This window comes from Carassius auratus, chromosome 1 (genome assembly GCF_003368295.1).
Source record: "Carassius auratus strain Wakin chromosome 1, ASM336829v1, whole genome shotgun sequence".
NCBI lineage: Eukaryota > Metazoa > Chordata > Actinopteri > Cypriniformes > Cyprinidae > Carassius > Carassius auratus.
In genome coordinates, this window is record NC_039243.1 from 31,281,880 (window position 1) to 31,298,838 (window position 16,959).

Below are 16,959 nucleotides of genomic sequence, written 5' to 3' on the forward strand. Positions count from 1 at the left end.
ACGCTACCACAATCATGCTTGCTTTGCTGGGCTTGGTCTGAATCTTATCATGCTACTCTTGAATACTGTTATGTTTCTCTCTCTCTCTCTCTCTCTCTCTCTCTCCATTTATTTCCTTCCTGCTCCTCCAGGTAACACAGTAATTCATTTAGATAAGGCATTGGCCAGGATGAGGGAGTATGAGCGCATGAAGCTGAGGGCTGAGTTTAACACAGATAACCCTGAGCACAGCCCCGGAGCTGCTGCTGCTGCCGCCTCAGCACTCACTCAAGGTACTGCTGTGAACACTCTTAGACTGCAGAGTAGAGCCCTTCTAACATTTGTTCTATTTCCCTTTGCTTTTTCTGTTTCGAACCCCTTTCTCTCTATTCATATCAGTCATGTTGAATGTTGAAATTTACTTGATGATAAAATACATTTAATTCATTTAAAGTTTAGTAATTATTATTATATATCTTTTTCTCATTATTTTTGACAAATAAGCTTTTGATTTATGTAGATTTTAAAACATGAACACATGTAAATAGAAACCAAACAGCTAGCGAATGGCTGGTTAGAGAGTTATCGCTTGACCACCTTACTACATTGTAATCTTCTTATGATTCACTTTGGCTTAATCATGATTGAACTGCACAGATAATCACGGCCAGTGCTTCTGTCTTGAAGGAATAATCCAGGCTTTTTACAATCTAATGACTGTGTATCACGCTTGCGGCAGTGTCTTGATTTTCACAGGCTGCAACTTTGTGTCCTATAGAAGATGGTCTTTGATGTTATACCTAGAAAAGAAGACCTTTTGATAAATTTCCCTTTAATTTGGTTTTCTGAGAGTTTGCTGTTAAGGATTATGGGGGTTGAATGTTTTTAATTAGCACTGGTTAAAGCTTTGTTTGCTTTAAACATGTATATGATGAATGATTGGGTTTTATATCCTTTTAAGTAGATGTACTTGTGTTTTCATGAATTTTCTGTTTGTCTCGTTGTCTGATTGTAGGTGCTGGACATTCGTCTACAGATGCACATTGTCCTCAGATTGACACACAACAGCTTGACAGACAGATTAAAGCCATAATGACAGAAGTTATTCCATTCCTAAAGGTGAGCTTGCTATACTTATCTCTTTAAATTTAGAAATAAATTAACCGTCAAAACTGCAGTTCATAGACATGCTGTCTTGCTAATGTCTTTCTGTCAGGAGCATGTTGGGGAGGTGTGTTCACACCAGCTGCTCACATCTGTGAGACGCATGGTGCTCAGACTCACTCAGCAAAATGATGAAAGCAAAGAGTTTGTTCAGTTCTTCCACCGACAGCTGGGCGGCATCCTGCAGGTAAGTACAGGTCTAATGTTTTAATTTGTCTTTCCTAATGTAATTAGCTGCTTCTGTTCTTTTTTTGTCTTCATCAGTAATTATTTGAATTAATTTATTTTTAAGATTAATTAGTAACTAATTATTTAGATGAATTAGTTTTGAGAATCATAGTGTGCTAGAATATTTGAGCATGTGATGCCCTAAAATGTAGTCTATGTAGGAAGGCCACTAGTTGTATCACAGCCTACAAGTTCTTGGTTTTGTGCACAGGACTCCTTGAGTAAGTTTGTCGGGCGGACGCTGCAGGACTGCGGTGAGGACCTGCTGGTGGAGATCTCTGAGATCCTCTTTAATGAGCTTGCTTTCTTCAGACTGATGCAGGATTTAGATCAGAACACCTCTAAAAACAAACTCATAACCAAGAGACGCTCTGATCACACATCTCCAAAACACTCACCTCACACCGAGGTAGGCTTGAGTGATTAATCATCATCATGTATGTTATGATGCTTCTGTGTTTGAAGAGAATGCTTGATGGAATTTTTTTTTTTTTTTTAGGAGGCGAAAACTATAGAGAGAGAAAAGACAATCTCCCCATCATATTTTGATGAAGACAGAGTAAGTTATAATTGTTGATACACTTGCAGCATTCACATAAATACATTTAGCAGATACACTGCTTCTGAATCTTTGTTTAAGCATGGGGTTTTAGTAATTCATTTTATTTTTGTTATTTCGAGTCTAAATGTTTTGAATGTTGAAAATTGAACTTTTCATCCTTAGGATCAGGATGAGACTGAGCAGGGAGGGACGCTTCATGAGAAGGAAGAGGACAAGGAGAAAGATGCACAGAGCAGTGAAGCATCTGAGGTGGAAGAAGAGGAGGGAGAAGGGCTGCCTCTTTCTATAAGTGAGTTTATCCGAAACATACAGACAGTAAAAGAAACTGGAAAAAAAAATAGCTTGGCTTTGGAAATAAATATACAGTACTGTAAAAAAAAAAAAAAAAATAGGGTTTTGAAAGAAGTCACTTATGCTTAGCATGGCTGGATTTATTTAAATACACAAAAAAGCAGTACTGTGAAATATTACAATGTAATATACATTTCTAGTGTTTTTTTTTTTTTTGTTTGTTTTTTTCATTTCAAAGTGGATTTTATTCCTTTGGTGGCTGTTACTCCAGTCTTCAGTGTCACCATGGTCTTTTAGAAAGTCTTTTGACTTTTAGTCGTTTCCTTGCTGAATAAATCCATATGTAAAAAAAAATATATTTCAAGTGATTACATGTTCTTCCTTTTGATTGGTGTCACTAAAACGCCATCTATTGTGCATTTAGTGTTTACTGCTCTGACTGTTTGACAGTACCCATTAGGAGTGTTTGCTGGACGTTGTCCGTCTTATCGTCTACAGGCTTAGACTGTTCTATAATGTATTTGACTTTGATAAGAATCTGTTTGACTTGTGTGTTGAGTGAATCAAAGGTTTTTAAAAAATTTTGTTTTAGGCCTGTCGAAAGCAGAGACACAGGCTCTATGCAACTACGGCAGTGGAGAAGATGAAAATGAAGTGGAGGAGATGGAGGAGTTTGAGGCTGGACCTGTTGAGGTGCAAACATCATTAGAAGCCAGCATGGACAACACTAGTGAACACAGACAGGTGTGTTGGCATTCATACGAGAGAGCAAATAATCAGAATCAGCTCAATTGACAAACACTAATAATGACCTGTTGTGTTGTTCCAGGGCTCTGCCTTACAAAACGAAGCCCTCCAGGAAACCAAATCTGACATCGAAAAGTCAGAAAGCAGCCAATGTATGCCTTTTTATTATAGCCTTAAAGGGTTAGTTGACCTGAGAATGAAAATTCGTCCATCTTCTACTCACCCTCGAAGCATCCTAGGTGTATGCGACTTCCCACTTTCAGAATAATCCAATCGGAGTTATATAAAAAATTCCAAGCCTTTCAGTGGGGTAAGCGGGTGTTTGTTGTCAACAGTTCAGAAGACGTGAAATAAAGTGCACGCATCTGTAATAAAACATCCCGCATATAGCTCCGGGGGGGGAGGGGTTGGGGGTGAATAAAGGCCCCCTGTAGCGAATCCATGTGTTTTTGTAAGATAAATATCCAGATTTTTAAACATAATAAACACGTTTTTCCTTACATCTGCTGACTCTGGGATGCGGATGATGTTCAGGCGGAAGACGTGTGCACCTCTGGGAAATGTAGAAGCAAAGGTAAAACCATTCTCCGCTTGGCTTATTTAGAAATCCTCCAACGTTTTTCTTTACAAATCCTCGTTTTGTGCTTCTAATTCGGGACCAGCGTTTAGTTTAGTTTTGTTCTCTCTCTGCGCTCGTTACAAACCACGGACCGCTGACGAACTACGACATACACCTGCACGTCTTCCGGTTCCACGGTCAGCAGAAGTGAGAAATAAGTGTTTATTATGTCTGAAATCTGGATTTTTATCTTACAAAAACACATGGATTCACTACAGGGGGGCGTTCTTTATTTCACGTCTTCTGAACTATTGACAACAAACACCGGCTTACCCCCACTGAAAGGCTTGGATAAGTAAGTAAGTACAATATTTAATATAACTCTGATTGGAATATTCTGAAAGAGGAAAGCCACATACACCTAGGATGCTTCAAGGGTGAGTAGAAGATGGACGAATTTTCATTGTAGGGTGAACTAACCCTTTAACATTTATTGGGGTATTTACACTCAACTCACTGCATTTCGTCTCCCATTTTTTTCAAATAGTGAAAAGCATAAAATCTGAGTCCAAAGAGTTGGTTCAGCTTCCAGAGGAGGGCAGAGAGGAGGCAAAAACTGGTTCAGGAGATGAAAGAGAAAAGGAGGACTACACGGTTTCACCAGCCCAGGAAACACCACAGAGCTCAGACTCAGCCAGTCCTGACACCGAGTCTCCGGTCATGATCAACACTGATGTATGTCTCACTCTCACTGCAAACCCCAGATCATCTTTTCTCATCAAACAGCTTTTATTTCTTTATTTAGACTGACCAAACTATCTTTCTCTGATTTTTAAAAAAGGTATAATGTTTGACTTTTTATAATCTAGGAGGCAGGATCTGGAAATACCAGCCAGAGATCAGATGAGGAAGATTTTGTTAAAGTGGAGGGTCTTCCTCTTCAAATGTCTCTTCTGTGTGAGGTAAAAGCTTGAGTAGTCATGTTTACATATTCGTTTATAAACTGTATGACTTCTCCAAAGAATGCTGCTCTTAAACATGTTCTCTGCTTGTACTTTGTACAGGAAGAGCTTTGTAAGAGGATCTCAGAAGAGCAGCAATATGATAACTTAACAGCTGAAATTCTCAATGAAAATAAAGAAGAGCTTACAGGATTGGTGGGAAATCCTCAAGCACTCAAAGAGCCTGGTAACTATTAAATATCACCTCAAACCATATGCTATCGGTTCAGACTTCATTTTAATTTTCAAAATGTAAAATGAGTATATATGGTGATTAATTTGTGTTCAACAGAACAAAACTTTGTGTGCGTTTGTTAATTTAAGAATTTATGTATTGGTTTTGTATGTATTGGATATTGAAATTCAGAGTAGAATTACAATGATTTGCATATCAACAGATCCCTATGATTGATGAACATTTGTTTTACTCATATTAGTATATTTATATGTTTTTTCCCCAGAAACCACTGAAGCCCAGAGTGCATGAGAATGATGTTTCTATCCGTCTTGCACTGCACACCATCATTCATGCAACATTACTGTATAATGCTTGAGATTCTTGGAAAAAACAGCTAAGCTAAGTCTTGGTGAATTAGCCTGTCAGCATGTGTGGTCTAACAGTTCAAGAGATGTTAAAGAAGTCTCTACACTTGTAAGTAGTTTTATTCTGAATGTAGGAGATGATGTTTTGAAGGGGCTTGTCTTAAAGCTGTTCTGTAGTCTGTAAGTACATTTTCTGTTTCCCTTTGTTCAGCCAGAAATCTCTGTAAAAGCTCCTGCAAAGGCTTCGGTTTAAGGGATGCAAGTCATTTTTGCGTTCCTATGTTTGGCTTTTATGCATTTCTTTCTAGGATTCCCTCCCGGACCGCTAGCATTTTTTTGCTAATGCAGTACATAAAGGACAATAGATGTTTCTTCATCCGATTCAGTACAAAACTTAAGCACATTTGAAAAAACAACATCCCTATTTAAATGTATTTGACATGTCCCTAGACTGAACTGTGTAATGGATAGAGCAGAATCACATATTAGCACTGATACGTCGTCCTGTCCTCTCTTATTGCACTCTTTTAAATGTTTTCTCTTGCTTTCAATTTCACTTTTTTTTTTTAAAGGCATGTTGTCCAATGCTTGGGTTCTCACCCCATTTTACCTGTGTAATTTGCTGATGTTTAGACTTGAGATTTAAAATAAATAAAACGTTGATTTTTTACCATTTCCTGTGGTGATTGCTCTCTATCCCATTTGCAGAAAACCTGCTTTGGTAAGTATTCAGTGCATTATTTATGCAGCAAGTACTGTATCTCCATGATTTATTGATGTTAGTTGTGTAAAGTTGTCTACTGCTTAAGAGTACAACTTATGTACATTTGTTTCTTTTGGTTGATCTTTTTCCCCTCATCCATTTGTTAGTTAACAGGGCTGATGAGGTTAATTATCAAGTTGTTCCACTGTGCACATTTCTGTGTGGTTACAAAAAATTAAAATAAAAAACAACACAAACATGTCAGTCACATTCACAAATATTTGACTGAAAAAAATATTTTCTATAATCTGTCTTACATAATGTAAACTCTCAGTGCAGTTATTTTTGTTTCAATACATGCATCTTTAGACAAGTGTTAAGTAGGCTGCCCTACTGTACCTGTTTGACAGGTTAATCTTGATTAAACCCAACAATGCCCACGTTAATTTCAAAAGCAGATACTGCAAACCTTTTTAAATGTAAGATTAACAATTTTAAACCGCTAAAATATTAATTACAGAAGACTGTCACGGTAATGCAGCTTGTCCAGGTGGAGTCCCTCACCACGGCATGCAGGGGTTAGGACAGTCACGGATATAAGACTCCAATGTTCCCTTAGACACCTCCATAAGAGTAGTGTATGTGGTCAACTGTACAGCACCATAAAGAGAAGTGTTAAACAAGTCAGAAAATGAAATCTGAAACACTCAAAGATGATGAACCTACTTTATTTAAGACTGGCTTGGTGGACAGCACATCATAGACTGTCTTTATGGAGATATCCTGAAAGAATAAAAAGAAAAAAGTAAAACTTAGAATATTTTTTTAAACGCCAGTTTAGGTCTATGTTTGCAGTGTCCACACTCACAGCCTGTGTGGTCTGATTCATGCATTTCATAGCAGGAGTTCTGCGGTCATCCAGAAACAGAGGCTCTTTCCAGTGGTCATAGTTCGTCTCCAAAACATACCACCTGCCATTCTTCACATCAAGCCTGAAAAACACACAAAGTGTCATGATAAATACTGACAACTTCCCACCTGTTCTTTTAACTATGTGTAGATAATAGCAATGCTCTCTCACTCCAGTGGACTGATGCTGTGTGTTCTGGATCTGGTGATAATACAGGCTTGACCCGGCTGGTTTCCTCCGAGGATGAAGTACGCTGGAGCCAGCAGCTTCGTGTCAGTCAAAAGAGCCTTGGCACTTTCGTAGCTAAAAGAACACAACATCCAAATTATCATCATCTTTATAAACCAAAGAGATATGATTCTTTTGTTTCATACTTCAATATCAATAAATAAAGTAATAGGCATAACAACAAAATAATAATAATCACTGGTCAAAATTTGTACACTTTTTTTTTTTTTTTAAAGAAGTATCATTCTCACTAACATTGTGAATTCTGATTACAATTTTAAAAATAAATATTTTCTATTTTACTATATTTTTTAACTATTATGCAAAGCTGAAATTTCAACAACAATTAAACCAGTCTTCAGAAGTCATTCTATGGTGCTCAATTATTAATTATGGTTCTTATCAATGTTTTTGCTGCTTAATATTTTGTGGACATCGTAATAGAATAGTACTGCTTTACTGTATTTTTTATCAAATAAATGCAGCCTGGGTGAGCATAATAGACTCCTTTCAAAAACTTAAAAAAAAATAATCTAACTTTTGTCCGTGGTGTGTAGGTGAAATGTGTAAAGCCTACTATGAAATAATAGTAATTCTAAATGCATAATTTTTTATACTCTATTGCAGGAATTATTTTAGAAAACAATGAACCAGAATGTGTATTTGAAGTAATTTTAATAAATTAAGTATTACATTTGTAAAGCATTGTAATGCACAAATATTAGATTTATCTGTAGCCAACCTAGTTGCATTCTCCAGCACAGAACGAGTCAAAAAACTCATCCACATGCCGTCTCTCTTCCCCAAGATCCACTCCAGAATCCCTGTAATTCACATCACAAGTCACAATAAAACTAACATGCATCTACCAAAGATCTGAGCAAATAAAATAAGTATGCATAATGAAGAAAATAAAAATCTGCAAATCATCAAGAAATAAAGCTTCAACATATTTCTGACAATGCCTCATATGACTCGGCAAATATCAGGCAAAGGCTTACCGATGTAGCCTCCATCCAGAGTGAAGCGTTCATTCATAGTGAGGGTGAATGAGTGCTACAAAGAAAACAGAAGACAGAGAGACACTGAGAGAGAGAAGCAACGTGATTACTGACCAACAATCCATGCTTTCACAATTCTGCTTCCTGTTAAACTGCAGAAGCCAAACTAAACACAATGTCAGAGACAAAAGCTCATTCTGAATCTTGTCACCATGATTTATAATCCATTCTCTTATAATAATTTCAGATTGCTTTTATACGGATGTGAGCTCTGTCCTTACTGGATGAATCCCGGTCAGCATGCCCACGTATCCTGCAAAGTTAGTAGATTTAAAGACAGTCAGGTTGTTGCGTCTGAAGTCAATGTTAACAACCAGTGGCTTCAGCTTCTCAGTGATGATCCACGACCTGTTCTTCAAATCCCATCTGTAAGCAGAGCAGACCACACAACAATATAAAGTCTTCATGTTTTGATTTCAATACATATATATATATAAACATTCACTCAAAAAAACTAAATTAGGGAAGTAGGTTAACAACAAATGTCAAAACAACATTAAACTCACCCCATGAAAAGACCAAAGTCCAGGTTCCTTGCATGGATGAGATTGCCTACAATGAAAAATACATAATAAATAAAGTGTTCTATATGGCAAACAGACAATTCTCATATCATAGTTATTGGCTTAGTTTTTAGATGTTGTTTTTTTTTTTATAATGCCAATAATTAAATGAATGAAATCTGTTGAAAATAATGTGAAAAAAATGCCAATAATGTTATCTCTGACGAAATCCTCACCATTGACATCCTCTGCAACCAGAGACGTGCACACGGTGAACACCTCATAAAATATGTTGAAGAGCACCACCTCACCTGAGTCACAGAGAACAGGTGATCGTGTGATTTAAATACAGATTTTCTTCAAGTGTTCAACATAATAGGATTGTTTGAATGCATTCATACCTAAAGAAACACCAGACACTGACGCGATTCCTCTGATCTCCTCATTGAACGGGTAAGGCAGGGTGTCCACCATCAAGGGCTGGGGACAAGCACATGACAGGCAGAGTTATTACAGTTCAAATTATGTTGATGAACGGTGACAGGTACTGTGTACGGTATGTCTGCCAGATTTAAGATTGTAGTATACTTAAGTCAATCATAATTAAGCATCATACGTAATTAGACTGATGAGATTCTTTAATAACTCACCAAATCCTTATCTACGAGATCGATGAGCTTTCCACTGGGAACAAAGGCGTCTGCTAGATCTCTGATGGCCTGAATCATGCTCACCATCTGAACACAAAGCACACGAGCTCTTGAGAAATGCTCACCGAGAGTTGCTCAAGAACATCTGGTTTTAGTTTCGTGGAATTCAAGGATTTCACTTACATTTTGGTTCATAGTTTACATAGAAGTTCACCAATACATAAACTAGCCTTCTAACAAGGCAACTAATAATGAAGTGACACTCTGTCATGGCAAAATGACTGGCAATTCTTTTGTTGCTATAAGTACATTCATAGACAGAACATTGAACCTGATATAAACTCACATCGTTCTTTTTGTCTGTAATGACATCTGTCCATCTTTTGCTTGGTGGTAAATCCAGATTAACCGTGTACCAGGACACATCACCTTTAAATCTAAAAGATCCAGAGATTATCAGAGATTTTCTTATTATGTCCCTTCAATGTGAATTACAAATACAAATTCACTTTTTGAATCATTCATATTAAGAGAAAATGAAGTTTTTGTAGATTTATAGATTAACTGTGATGAAAACACTTTTGAAAACGTTTAAATTGGTTCAAATAAATAAATAAATTAATTAAATAGTTTTAAATGAACCTTTTTGCACTAAAAAAAAAATTACATGGGACACTGTAATATGTAATATAAATGTAATAATAATATAACATTAAAAATGTAAATATATATAATGATAATATAATATACATCTTTCGCAATTGCATAACAATGAAACAGCCGCCCGGTTGTTACAAAACACCTGACTTTGATGTTAATAAGAAAAAAAATATAATTTAGTTGTAAAGCAAAGACAATAAGCTGTTAAAATAAAAACATTTGGAAATATCACTATTCATTTTTTTTTCTCCTGTGATTCATTCGTATTGTATGCCTGTACTGATTTTCTGATTTTAATTTTGGTCTCAGTTTTTATGGTTGTATAATCCATAACTTCACTTGTCATACTCACGTTGGGCCGTTTGGAGGATACATGCCACTTCTGCACTCTTCTGTGAACTGAAATGTGAACATTAGTCTTTTAATTAAGTAAACTGTGTTGGTTATTCAGTCAAGCTTTTCTATGCCAACAGCACTGGTGATTTAAGTTATTTTAAACAAACTACTGCAGTCCTGTTATAACTTAAATTGATACGAGGACACCTGTAAAGAAGCATTTGTTTTCATAAATAATACAAACTCTAGTTTGTGACTTACCGGTGGGACATATTGCGCGGAAAAGCACATAAACACAGAAGAGAGAATAAAACAGCAGAGGTTTGATTTGGGGATCATGGTGAGACGCGCGCAGGACCCGGTGTTCTTCAGAAGCGGCTGTGAACGCGGAAGTACCGACGATACTCGTGACGGTTCGTGATCTAACGTTACACAAACCCACGAGACACCATAACAATGAGTTACAGAATAAAAGATGACTTCGCACTTTCTGTCTTGGATTTGGGTTGGTCCTTGTTTTATTTTACTAAGCCATAAGTCGGTCCTACATTATATTTTATTTATTTATTATTATTATTATTATTATTATTATATAGGTTTGTTAGGAAAACTAAAATTCGCAGAAAAATAATGCAGTTTTACCAGAGCAGGTCAAATCGACCGATAAACAGGCGACGGTCTCGCGCCATCTAACGGTTATAGAGGGAAGTGCAACAACAACCATATTTTTTAAGTAGTTTTTAATTACACAAAGTGCGTAAATAGAAAACTTAGAGATCTTTAGAAAATTAGTAAAAAGTCTATGACATTATATTTAACTATCTTATATCTTAGTTATATTATTTCAAATGTAAGAGTGGAAGTACAAATTCATTTTACGTGCATACCGCGAAGCCTTATTAACGGCACAAGATTAATATTCATTATTCAATATTCTTTTTATCTTGTGGCTCAACATGAAGAAAATTATAATTTAAATATTTACATTTACAATACAGTTGGTCGACCTACAAATGAGGACAATGGAAACAATACAAATCATGAATGATATGCAAGTGCTAAAACAAGTCTCAGTTAGCTTAACAGGTTGCAATGTTTTTTTATTATATAATAAATAAAAAGAAAACAATAGAAAAATAATAGAGCAGGCTGGTGTTAGAAGCATTTTTTGATTTTGTTAATTGTATAATAAATAATAAAATCAATTAAGAATACAAAAAAATATTTATCTTTTTAAGGAAACAAGCAGTTAGTAAATTAATAGAGTGCAAGTCTAAAATGGGGCAAGTATTTATATATATATATATATATATATATATATATATATATATATAGAATTAGAAAAGAGAGTGCTAGTTAGAGGGTCAAATAAATATTATACCCCTAAAAAATTACACCACATCAACATTAATTGACTAAAGTCAAAACATTAAGTATAACCACGTTTTCCATAGATTAATCATCCCTTTTTTGTATGAAACAGAAAATTGGATAATAATAATGAAATTGAGATTTTGAGTTTAAAATCCATTTAATGTGTTGAATTAAGCAAATGTACAACCCAATATTAAACAAATGACTGTTTACTAATAGCAACATAATTTATAGGCTATTTAAAAAACAATAACACCACTGTTTTCCTGTGTAAAGTGAATAGGTTTATTGTAAAAAAAAAAAAAAAAAGGCAGATCCATGACAATGTAAAATTATAATGATGAGGAAGAAAAAAAAGAAACACTTCTGCTGGTTTCACTTGCAGTATCTGTCAGCCTTCATCTTGGCTCTCCTAAAAAATAAACAAAAAACATGATTTCTTATAAACACATATGATAATACATCACTTCCCACTGTTATTGTAGAACGTTTTGCATATTCACGATGTTGTTTAAAACACCATAAATCACCCAATAGGGTATATCAACATAATCGGACACCTTTTCATCCATCAGGATGATCAGCAGGCTACAGTCATTTATTATTCAGTATGATCACAGTAAGAGGTTTGTCCTCCTGAAGTCAGACGTCTTACCTGTCCAGCAGAGTCTCATGGAATTTTCCGTCTGTTCTGGCTTTTTTCAGCGTACCGCTGTCTTCCTCATTCACCCTCAGCTTTCGATCCTGAAAACTCTGGAACTTCTTCCTGTAGGGAAACATTCACTTCACTGCATGCTCAATAAACAGCACAGCTTCTGTATCTCACTGCAGGTAATAAATGCAAGCACTCACACATAGTTGACCTCACAGTTCTTGACATCACCCCTGTCCTCATCTGCAATATCGTCTTTTTTCTTCACCTCTCTTTCCGTGCATGAACGGATCTGTGGGCAACAGATAAGCATAAAAAAAATAGTTTATAGCCTTCCCTCCGGAAGAAAAAGATGTAATTTGTAGATCAACAGCAGATGTGTTCAGATAAAATACATTCTGCACTGTAGTGGCCAAATCTGGCTACTCTCATGGAGTTATTTCTCAAATGTTTGTTGAGCTTTTAAGGGCAAAGATATGGATGTATATAAAAAAATAAAAGCCTTGAATCATTTCCTTCAGACAACAACAAATAAATGAATCTTGGTGTGGACTGTGAGTTGATGAGAGATTCACCTTGATCATCTCCTCCTCTCCCGCCGTCTTGTTTTTGGCCACTATGTCTCCGCTCTCACTGTACGAGATGAAACAACTGTTTGCAGCAAGTAAGGCCATTTTACCCTATGGCGAACAGGAAACAACAAAAATAAAAGAAATGGTCAAAACTGAATTCAAAACTTTCCAGCCTCATGTCCCAGATTGATTCACATTTACACAAACTGAAGTATATTCATTGTGACAGGTGAATTGATCTGATTGGCAGATTCACTCACTTCTTGAAACACTGGCTCCCACTGCTCTCTGGAGCCGATGGCATCTGATCGACCCACCACAACACCCTCTGAGTTTATACCTAAATACTTCCCATAGCCTGACTTCAGCGCTATCCTACACACCAGCAAAACAAAAAAGAGAAAAATGAGTCACAAGATCAAAATAACTAAATTAGCTACAGAACATTAAAAGGTGTTTATGCATTTTACACATTTCTATTCCATCACTGCTTATAGATATAGATATGGTCATGATCTTTACCTGGAGTCGGAGACTTTGATGGCAGTGAACTGCTCTGGAGGATCTGGGCCTTCATCGTCTGCAAACACAAAACATATCTTTTTTAAGTCTTAAGTCACTGGGGTATATTTTTAGCAACCCCCCCCCCCCCCAAAAAAAAAACATTGTATGGGTCAAAATTATCAATTTGTCTTTTATGCCGAAAAACAGTAGGATATTAAGTAAAAATCATGTCCATTAAGATATTTTGTACATTTCCTACTGTAAATATATCAAAACCTAATTTATGATAAGAAATAAGCATTGCTAAGAACTTCATTCCTACAAATTTAAAGGTGATTATTCTCAATATTTAGATTTTTTTGCACGCTCAGATTCCAGATATTCAAATAGTGGTATCTCGGACAAATATTGTAAGATCCTAAAAATCCTATCAGCTTAAACCTCAATTTTGAGAAGTTGACCCTTATGACTGGGTTTGTGGTCCAGGGTCACATATATTTTAAAACTTGTATACACTACCATTCAAAACTCTTTTTTTTTTTTTTTTTTTTATTAATTATGCTCTATGCTCACCGAGGCTGCATTCAGTTGATAATTATAGTAAAACAAAAGTTTGCTAATATGATTTAATACAGAAGTCTTCATGATCATTCTAAAAGGCTGATTTAATAAAACATTTCTTATTGTTATCAATGTTGAAAACAATTGATTTCTAGTTTTGTGGAAAATTTTCTCAGGACACTTTATGAATAGAAAGGTCAAAACTACAGTAATTAGTCATTATAAATGTTTTTAATGTCAATTTGGGTTAACGTAAAAGCATCCTTAATGAGTAAAAGTATTAATTTCTTATTTATTTATTTCTTCAAAATAAATAAACCTCACTGACCCCAAATGTTTGAATGGTAGTCTATATTTACTGTATATAATTGCAATATTACTGGAGATGAAGCTAGCATTTCCATTCCAGAAAATAATTCAGAGCTGCCACACTTTTATAACTGAATAATTTTCATGTCATCAAGGTTTTCACGGATGAACATTTACAAGAACATGAAACAATGCTAGAAAAAAAAATCGAATAAAAATCAAAAACAGAAAACAAAGAAAAAGTCTTGTAACCCAACTCATTACACTGCGTAGTCTTTGTATTTGAACAGTTATTTGTTTTTCGATCATGAATCACTGAACAAAAGAAAGAGTAATGCTGATATTCTATTCTATCACAAACTCATGAATTATCTAAGATACTGAATTCTGCAAGAGCCTTCAAATGATATGCTCAAAAAGTTACAGAGTAGCGTGTGTGTGTCCATGTTTTCTGCCTAGAGAGGTGTGGGAATCAAACAGATGCACTTGTCATGAATTCTCATGGGTGTCAACAACAGTTACAGTCTTTCATTTACTAATATCAGGTCTCAACCACTAAATTAAATTCATTTTAGAGATCGTGCACAAATGTAGAGACCGATCCTTTCAATCAGCGGTAAGTGAAAAGCAGAAAATGAGGCTGAAAACAAAAAAAAAAATTGTAAACAACAACTTCTGGTGACTGAACTATAAAATTGCTCTGTGCTTTGCATGAATGGCTGCGGTAATGGAGACTGACCAACCATAACATTATTCAGGATTTTAAATCCCACACTGAGAGCAAAAGAGAAACAGCAGCACCTAGCCATCTCCACTTTCGAGACTTATTTGTTCCGTGCTATTAGAGAAACCTTTTCAATTTAAAATGCAATGGCTGAAAAAAATACAATGCAGTATAATTGCAGAGATTTGCTTGTTGCCTGAAAATACTGCAGAATGAGCTTGTAAAGTGTATTTTAAGACATGATATGCCTTTAAGAATAAAGCATTTCATTTCCAATAAATCTTCTAGTTTGTTTAAACCAACTCATCACTATATTAATGCACTTGCTTATCACAAACGGTGTTAATATTGTAAAAGGCCATCCTACACGCACAACAATTTTTGCACATTTTGTAAATTCTTACTTAAATTTGTTTTATTATTTAAATGTGTTAATTGAGGTCCATTTATAATGTTAGTTATAGCTTGTACAAAAATACAGATTTGCCCGTGGACATTTTAATGTATTTTAAACTTACTGCTAACTTACTCAAATAGCCAAAATCTTTTTAAGGAAACATGAGTTTAAAAAACACAGTAAGAAATATGATATATACATAAGCTTAACTGATTTTACATTTGAATTTTTGAACCTACTTAAATATAAAGTAAATTGGTTTAGAATAATTTGAAAACATATAAACCACTGGTCTACAAAATATTATTTTAATAATATATATATACACACACACACACATATATATATATATATATATATATATATATATATATATATATATATATATACACATATATATATATATATATATATATATATATATATACACATATATATATATATATATATATATATATATATATATATATATGTATATATATGTATATATATATATATATATATATATATATATATATATATATATATATTTTTTTTTTTTTTTTTTCTTTAGGGAATGAAATTATTGCCACCCTGTTTGTTATTTAAAAACGATTCAAAATAAGACAAAGTAAGATATATCTGAGAATCTTTTAGAGCAAAGCTAAAATATCTGTTTTGCCAACATAAACCAAGCTGCCTTGCAGCCACAACATTCAGGAGTTTAATGAAGCAGAATCAGCACCTTTATGTGGAGCTCCTACAGTGAAGAGTCCAGTGTCCAGCGCGTGAATGAAGGACTTTTTGTGCATCTCAATGGCCACTGTGCCTGTGATCTCACCATAACTCTTCACTGTCCACCAGCCTCCTGAAAACACATTCACACAGGCTCATATCATGCATCATAAACACTTTCAACAAAACACAGAGCATTTACAAAGATCTATCTATCTATCTATCTATCTATCTATCTATCTATCTATCTATCTATCTATCTTAACTCCATGGACAAAGAAACAACATACCAATGATATCCAGCTTGTCTTCATCATCATCTCGTTTTCTCTTTTTGTCCTTGTTCTTTTTCTTCTTTCTGCACAATTTGGAAGTCGCAGGCCATATATGTTAGCGTAAATACTTCTGATATTATTAACTTTTGCATCAATTATTACAGTGACTTAACGTTAACTGTAAACATTCATGAGAAACGATACAACTTTTGTTCGAACGTAATACAGAATGAAAGGCTTACTTTTTATCGTTTAATCCTTTTAGGACCAGCTTGGTGGACTTGACGTGTGAGTACTCGGTCATTATCACAAACAGTTAAAGAGACTTAATTTATAACGTTCATGTAGGATTATCAAACGTTGTTATTAACGCATTGAAAACGATTTCCTGTAACAGCTCTGTGTGTGTACGGTGGCCGAGAGGAGTCAAAGAACCGCACTGAAAACGCGCGGCTGGGCTGAAGCGCGACACACATCGGTCGGAGAAATATATAACGTGCACTGACTGTGATAGCTTGAAAAATTAGTAGCTTTCTTTTTGAAGAAAAAAACAAAACAAAAGTTTATTGTGATTTATTCAGAGCTTATTTTGTCTGTGTCCGAAATCACTTTCTGAGGAGGTAGGCCAAGTAATTTCTTTGTACTTGTAATCACAATCATTAGAAAATTGACATATATTTGCTTGTTTAAATATATTTTCATACTAATTGCTATATAGTATGAATGTGTGTGGTATGAACATAATCTGGATG

General features: G+C 35.0%; 3 protein-coding genes across 12 annotated transcripts in view; 1 reads left to right on the forward strand and 2 right to left on the reverse strand.

The window, feature by feature from the left end:
• Positions 1-5,741, forward strand: part of LOC113107416 (pericentriolar material 1 protein-like) — a 30,391-nt gene extending 24,650 nt beyond the window's left edge. For 9 of the 10 annotated variants that reach the window (XM_026269912.1, XM_026269958.1, XM_026269935.1 and 6 more), the window contains 12 exons: positions 132-272; positions 995-1,098; positions 1,196-1,330; positions 1,583-1,780; positions 1,871-1,930; positions 2,096-2,222; positions 2,817-2,968; positions 3,054-3,123; positions 4,078-4,265; positions 4,400-4,492; positions 4,595-4,718; positions 4,993-5,741. In XM_026269912.1, the coding sequence (XP_026125697.1) occupies positions 132-272; positions 995-1,098; positions 1,196-1,330; positions 1,583-1,780; positions 1,871-1,930; positions 2,096-2,222; positions 2,817-2,968; positions 3,054-3,123; positions 4,078-4,265; positions 4,400-4,492; positions 4,595-4,718; positions 4,993-5,018 (1,418 nt within the window). In that variant the 3' untranslated portion in view covers positions 5,019-5,741. The remainder of the gene's footprint in view (positions 1-131; positions 273-994; positions 1,099-1,195; positions 1,331-1,582; positions 1,781-1,870; positions 1,931-2,095; positions 2,223-2,816; positions 2,969-3,053; positions 3,124-4,077; positions 4,266-4,399; positions 4,493-4,594; positions 4,719-4,992) is intronic. The other variant, XM_026269978.1, reaches the window with a different exon arrangement.
• An 86-nt stretch (positions 5,742-5,827) lies between these two features.
• Positions 5,828-10,671, reverse strand: LOC113107462 (acid ceramidase-like). Its single transcript, XM_026270001.1, has 14 exons — positions 10,387-10,671; positions 10,142-10,188; positions 9,476-9,566; positions 9,130-9,216; positions 8,881-8,959; positions 8,716-8,790; positions 8,483-8,528; positions 8,198-8,342; positions 7,917-7,971; positions 7,658-7,739; positions 6,859-6,990; positions 6,646-6,769; positions 6,504-6,560; positions 5,828-6,427 (listed from the first exon to the last, which is right to left on the reverse strand). Exons 1-14 carry the CDS (start codon positions 10,462-10,464, stop codon positions 6,338-6,340), a joined length of 1,188 nt encoding a protein of 395 aa, XP_026125786.1. The 5' UTR covers positions 10,465-10,671; the 3' UTR covers positions 5,828-6,337.
• A 1,122-nt stretch (positions 10,672-11,793) lies between these two features.
• LOC113107471 (protein FRG1) lies at positions 11,794-16,636 on the reverse strand. Its single transcript, XM_026270013.1, has 9 exons — positions 16,450-16,636; positions 16,223-16,290; positions 15,943-16,065; positions 13,246-13,303; positions 12,984-13,098; positions 12,727-12,831; positions 12,352-12,443; positions 12,155-12,265; positions 11,794-11,911 (listed from the first exon to the last, which is right to left on the reverse strand). Exons 1-9 carry the CDS (start codon positions 16,509-16,511, stop codon positions 11,875-11,877), a joined length of 771 nt encoding a protein of 256 aa, XP_026125798.1. The 5' UTR covers positions 16,512-16,636; the 3' UTR covers positions 11,794-11,874.
• Between the last annotated feature and the right edge of the window lie 323 nt (positions 16,637-16,959).

Excerpts from the sequence above, each read along its gene's own strand:
- LOC113107462 (XM_026270001.1), bottom strand. The coding sequence starts at position 10,464 with ATGATCCCCAAATCAAACCTCTGCTGTTTTATTCTCTCTTCTGTGTTT. Across the intron at positions 9,217-9,475 it reads TTACAGACAAAAAGAACGAT|ATGGTGAGCATGATTCAGGC; the intron begins GTGAGTTTATAT and ends CTTTGTGTTCAG. Across the intron at positions 6,428-6,503 it reads CCAAGCCAGTCTTAAATAAA|TTGACCACATACACTACTCT; the intron begins GTAGGTTCATCA and ends GGTGCTGTACAG.
- LOC113107471 (XM_026270013.1), bottom strand. The coding sequence starts at position 16,511 with ATGACCGAGTACTCACACGTCAAGTCCACCAAGCTGGTCCTAAAAGGA. Across the intron at positions 13,304-15,942 it reads TGTAGGAGCTCCACATAAAG|ACGATGAAGGCCCAGATCCT; the intron begins GTGCTGATTCTG and ends TTGTGTTTGCAG. Across the intron at positions 11,912-12,154 it reads CATGAGACTCTGCTGGACAG|GAGAGCCAAGATGAAGGCTG; the intron begins GTAAGACGTCTG and ends TTTATTTTTTAG.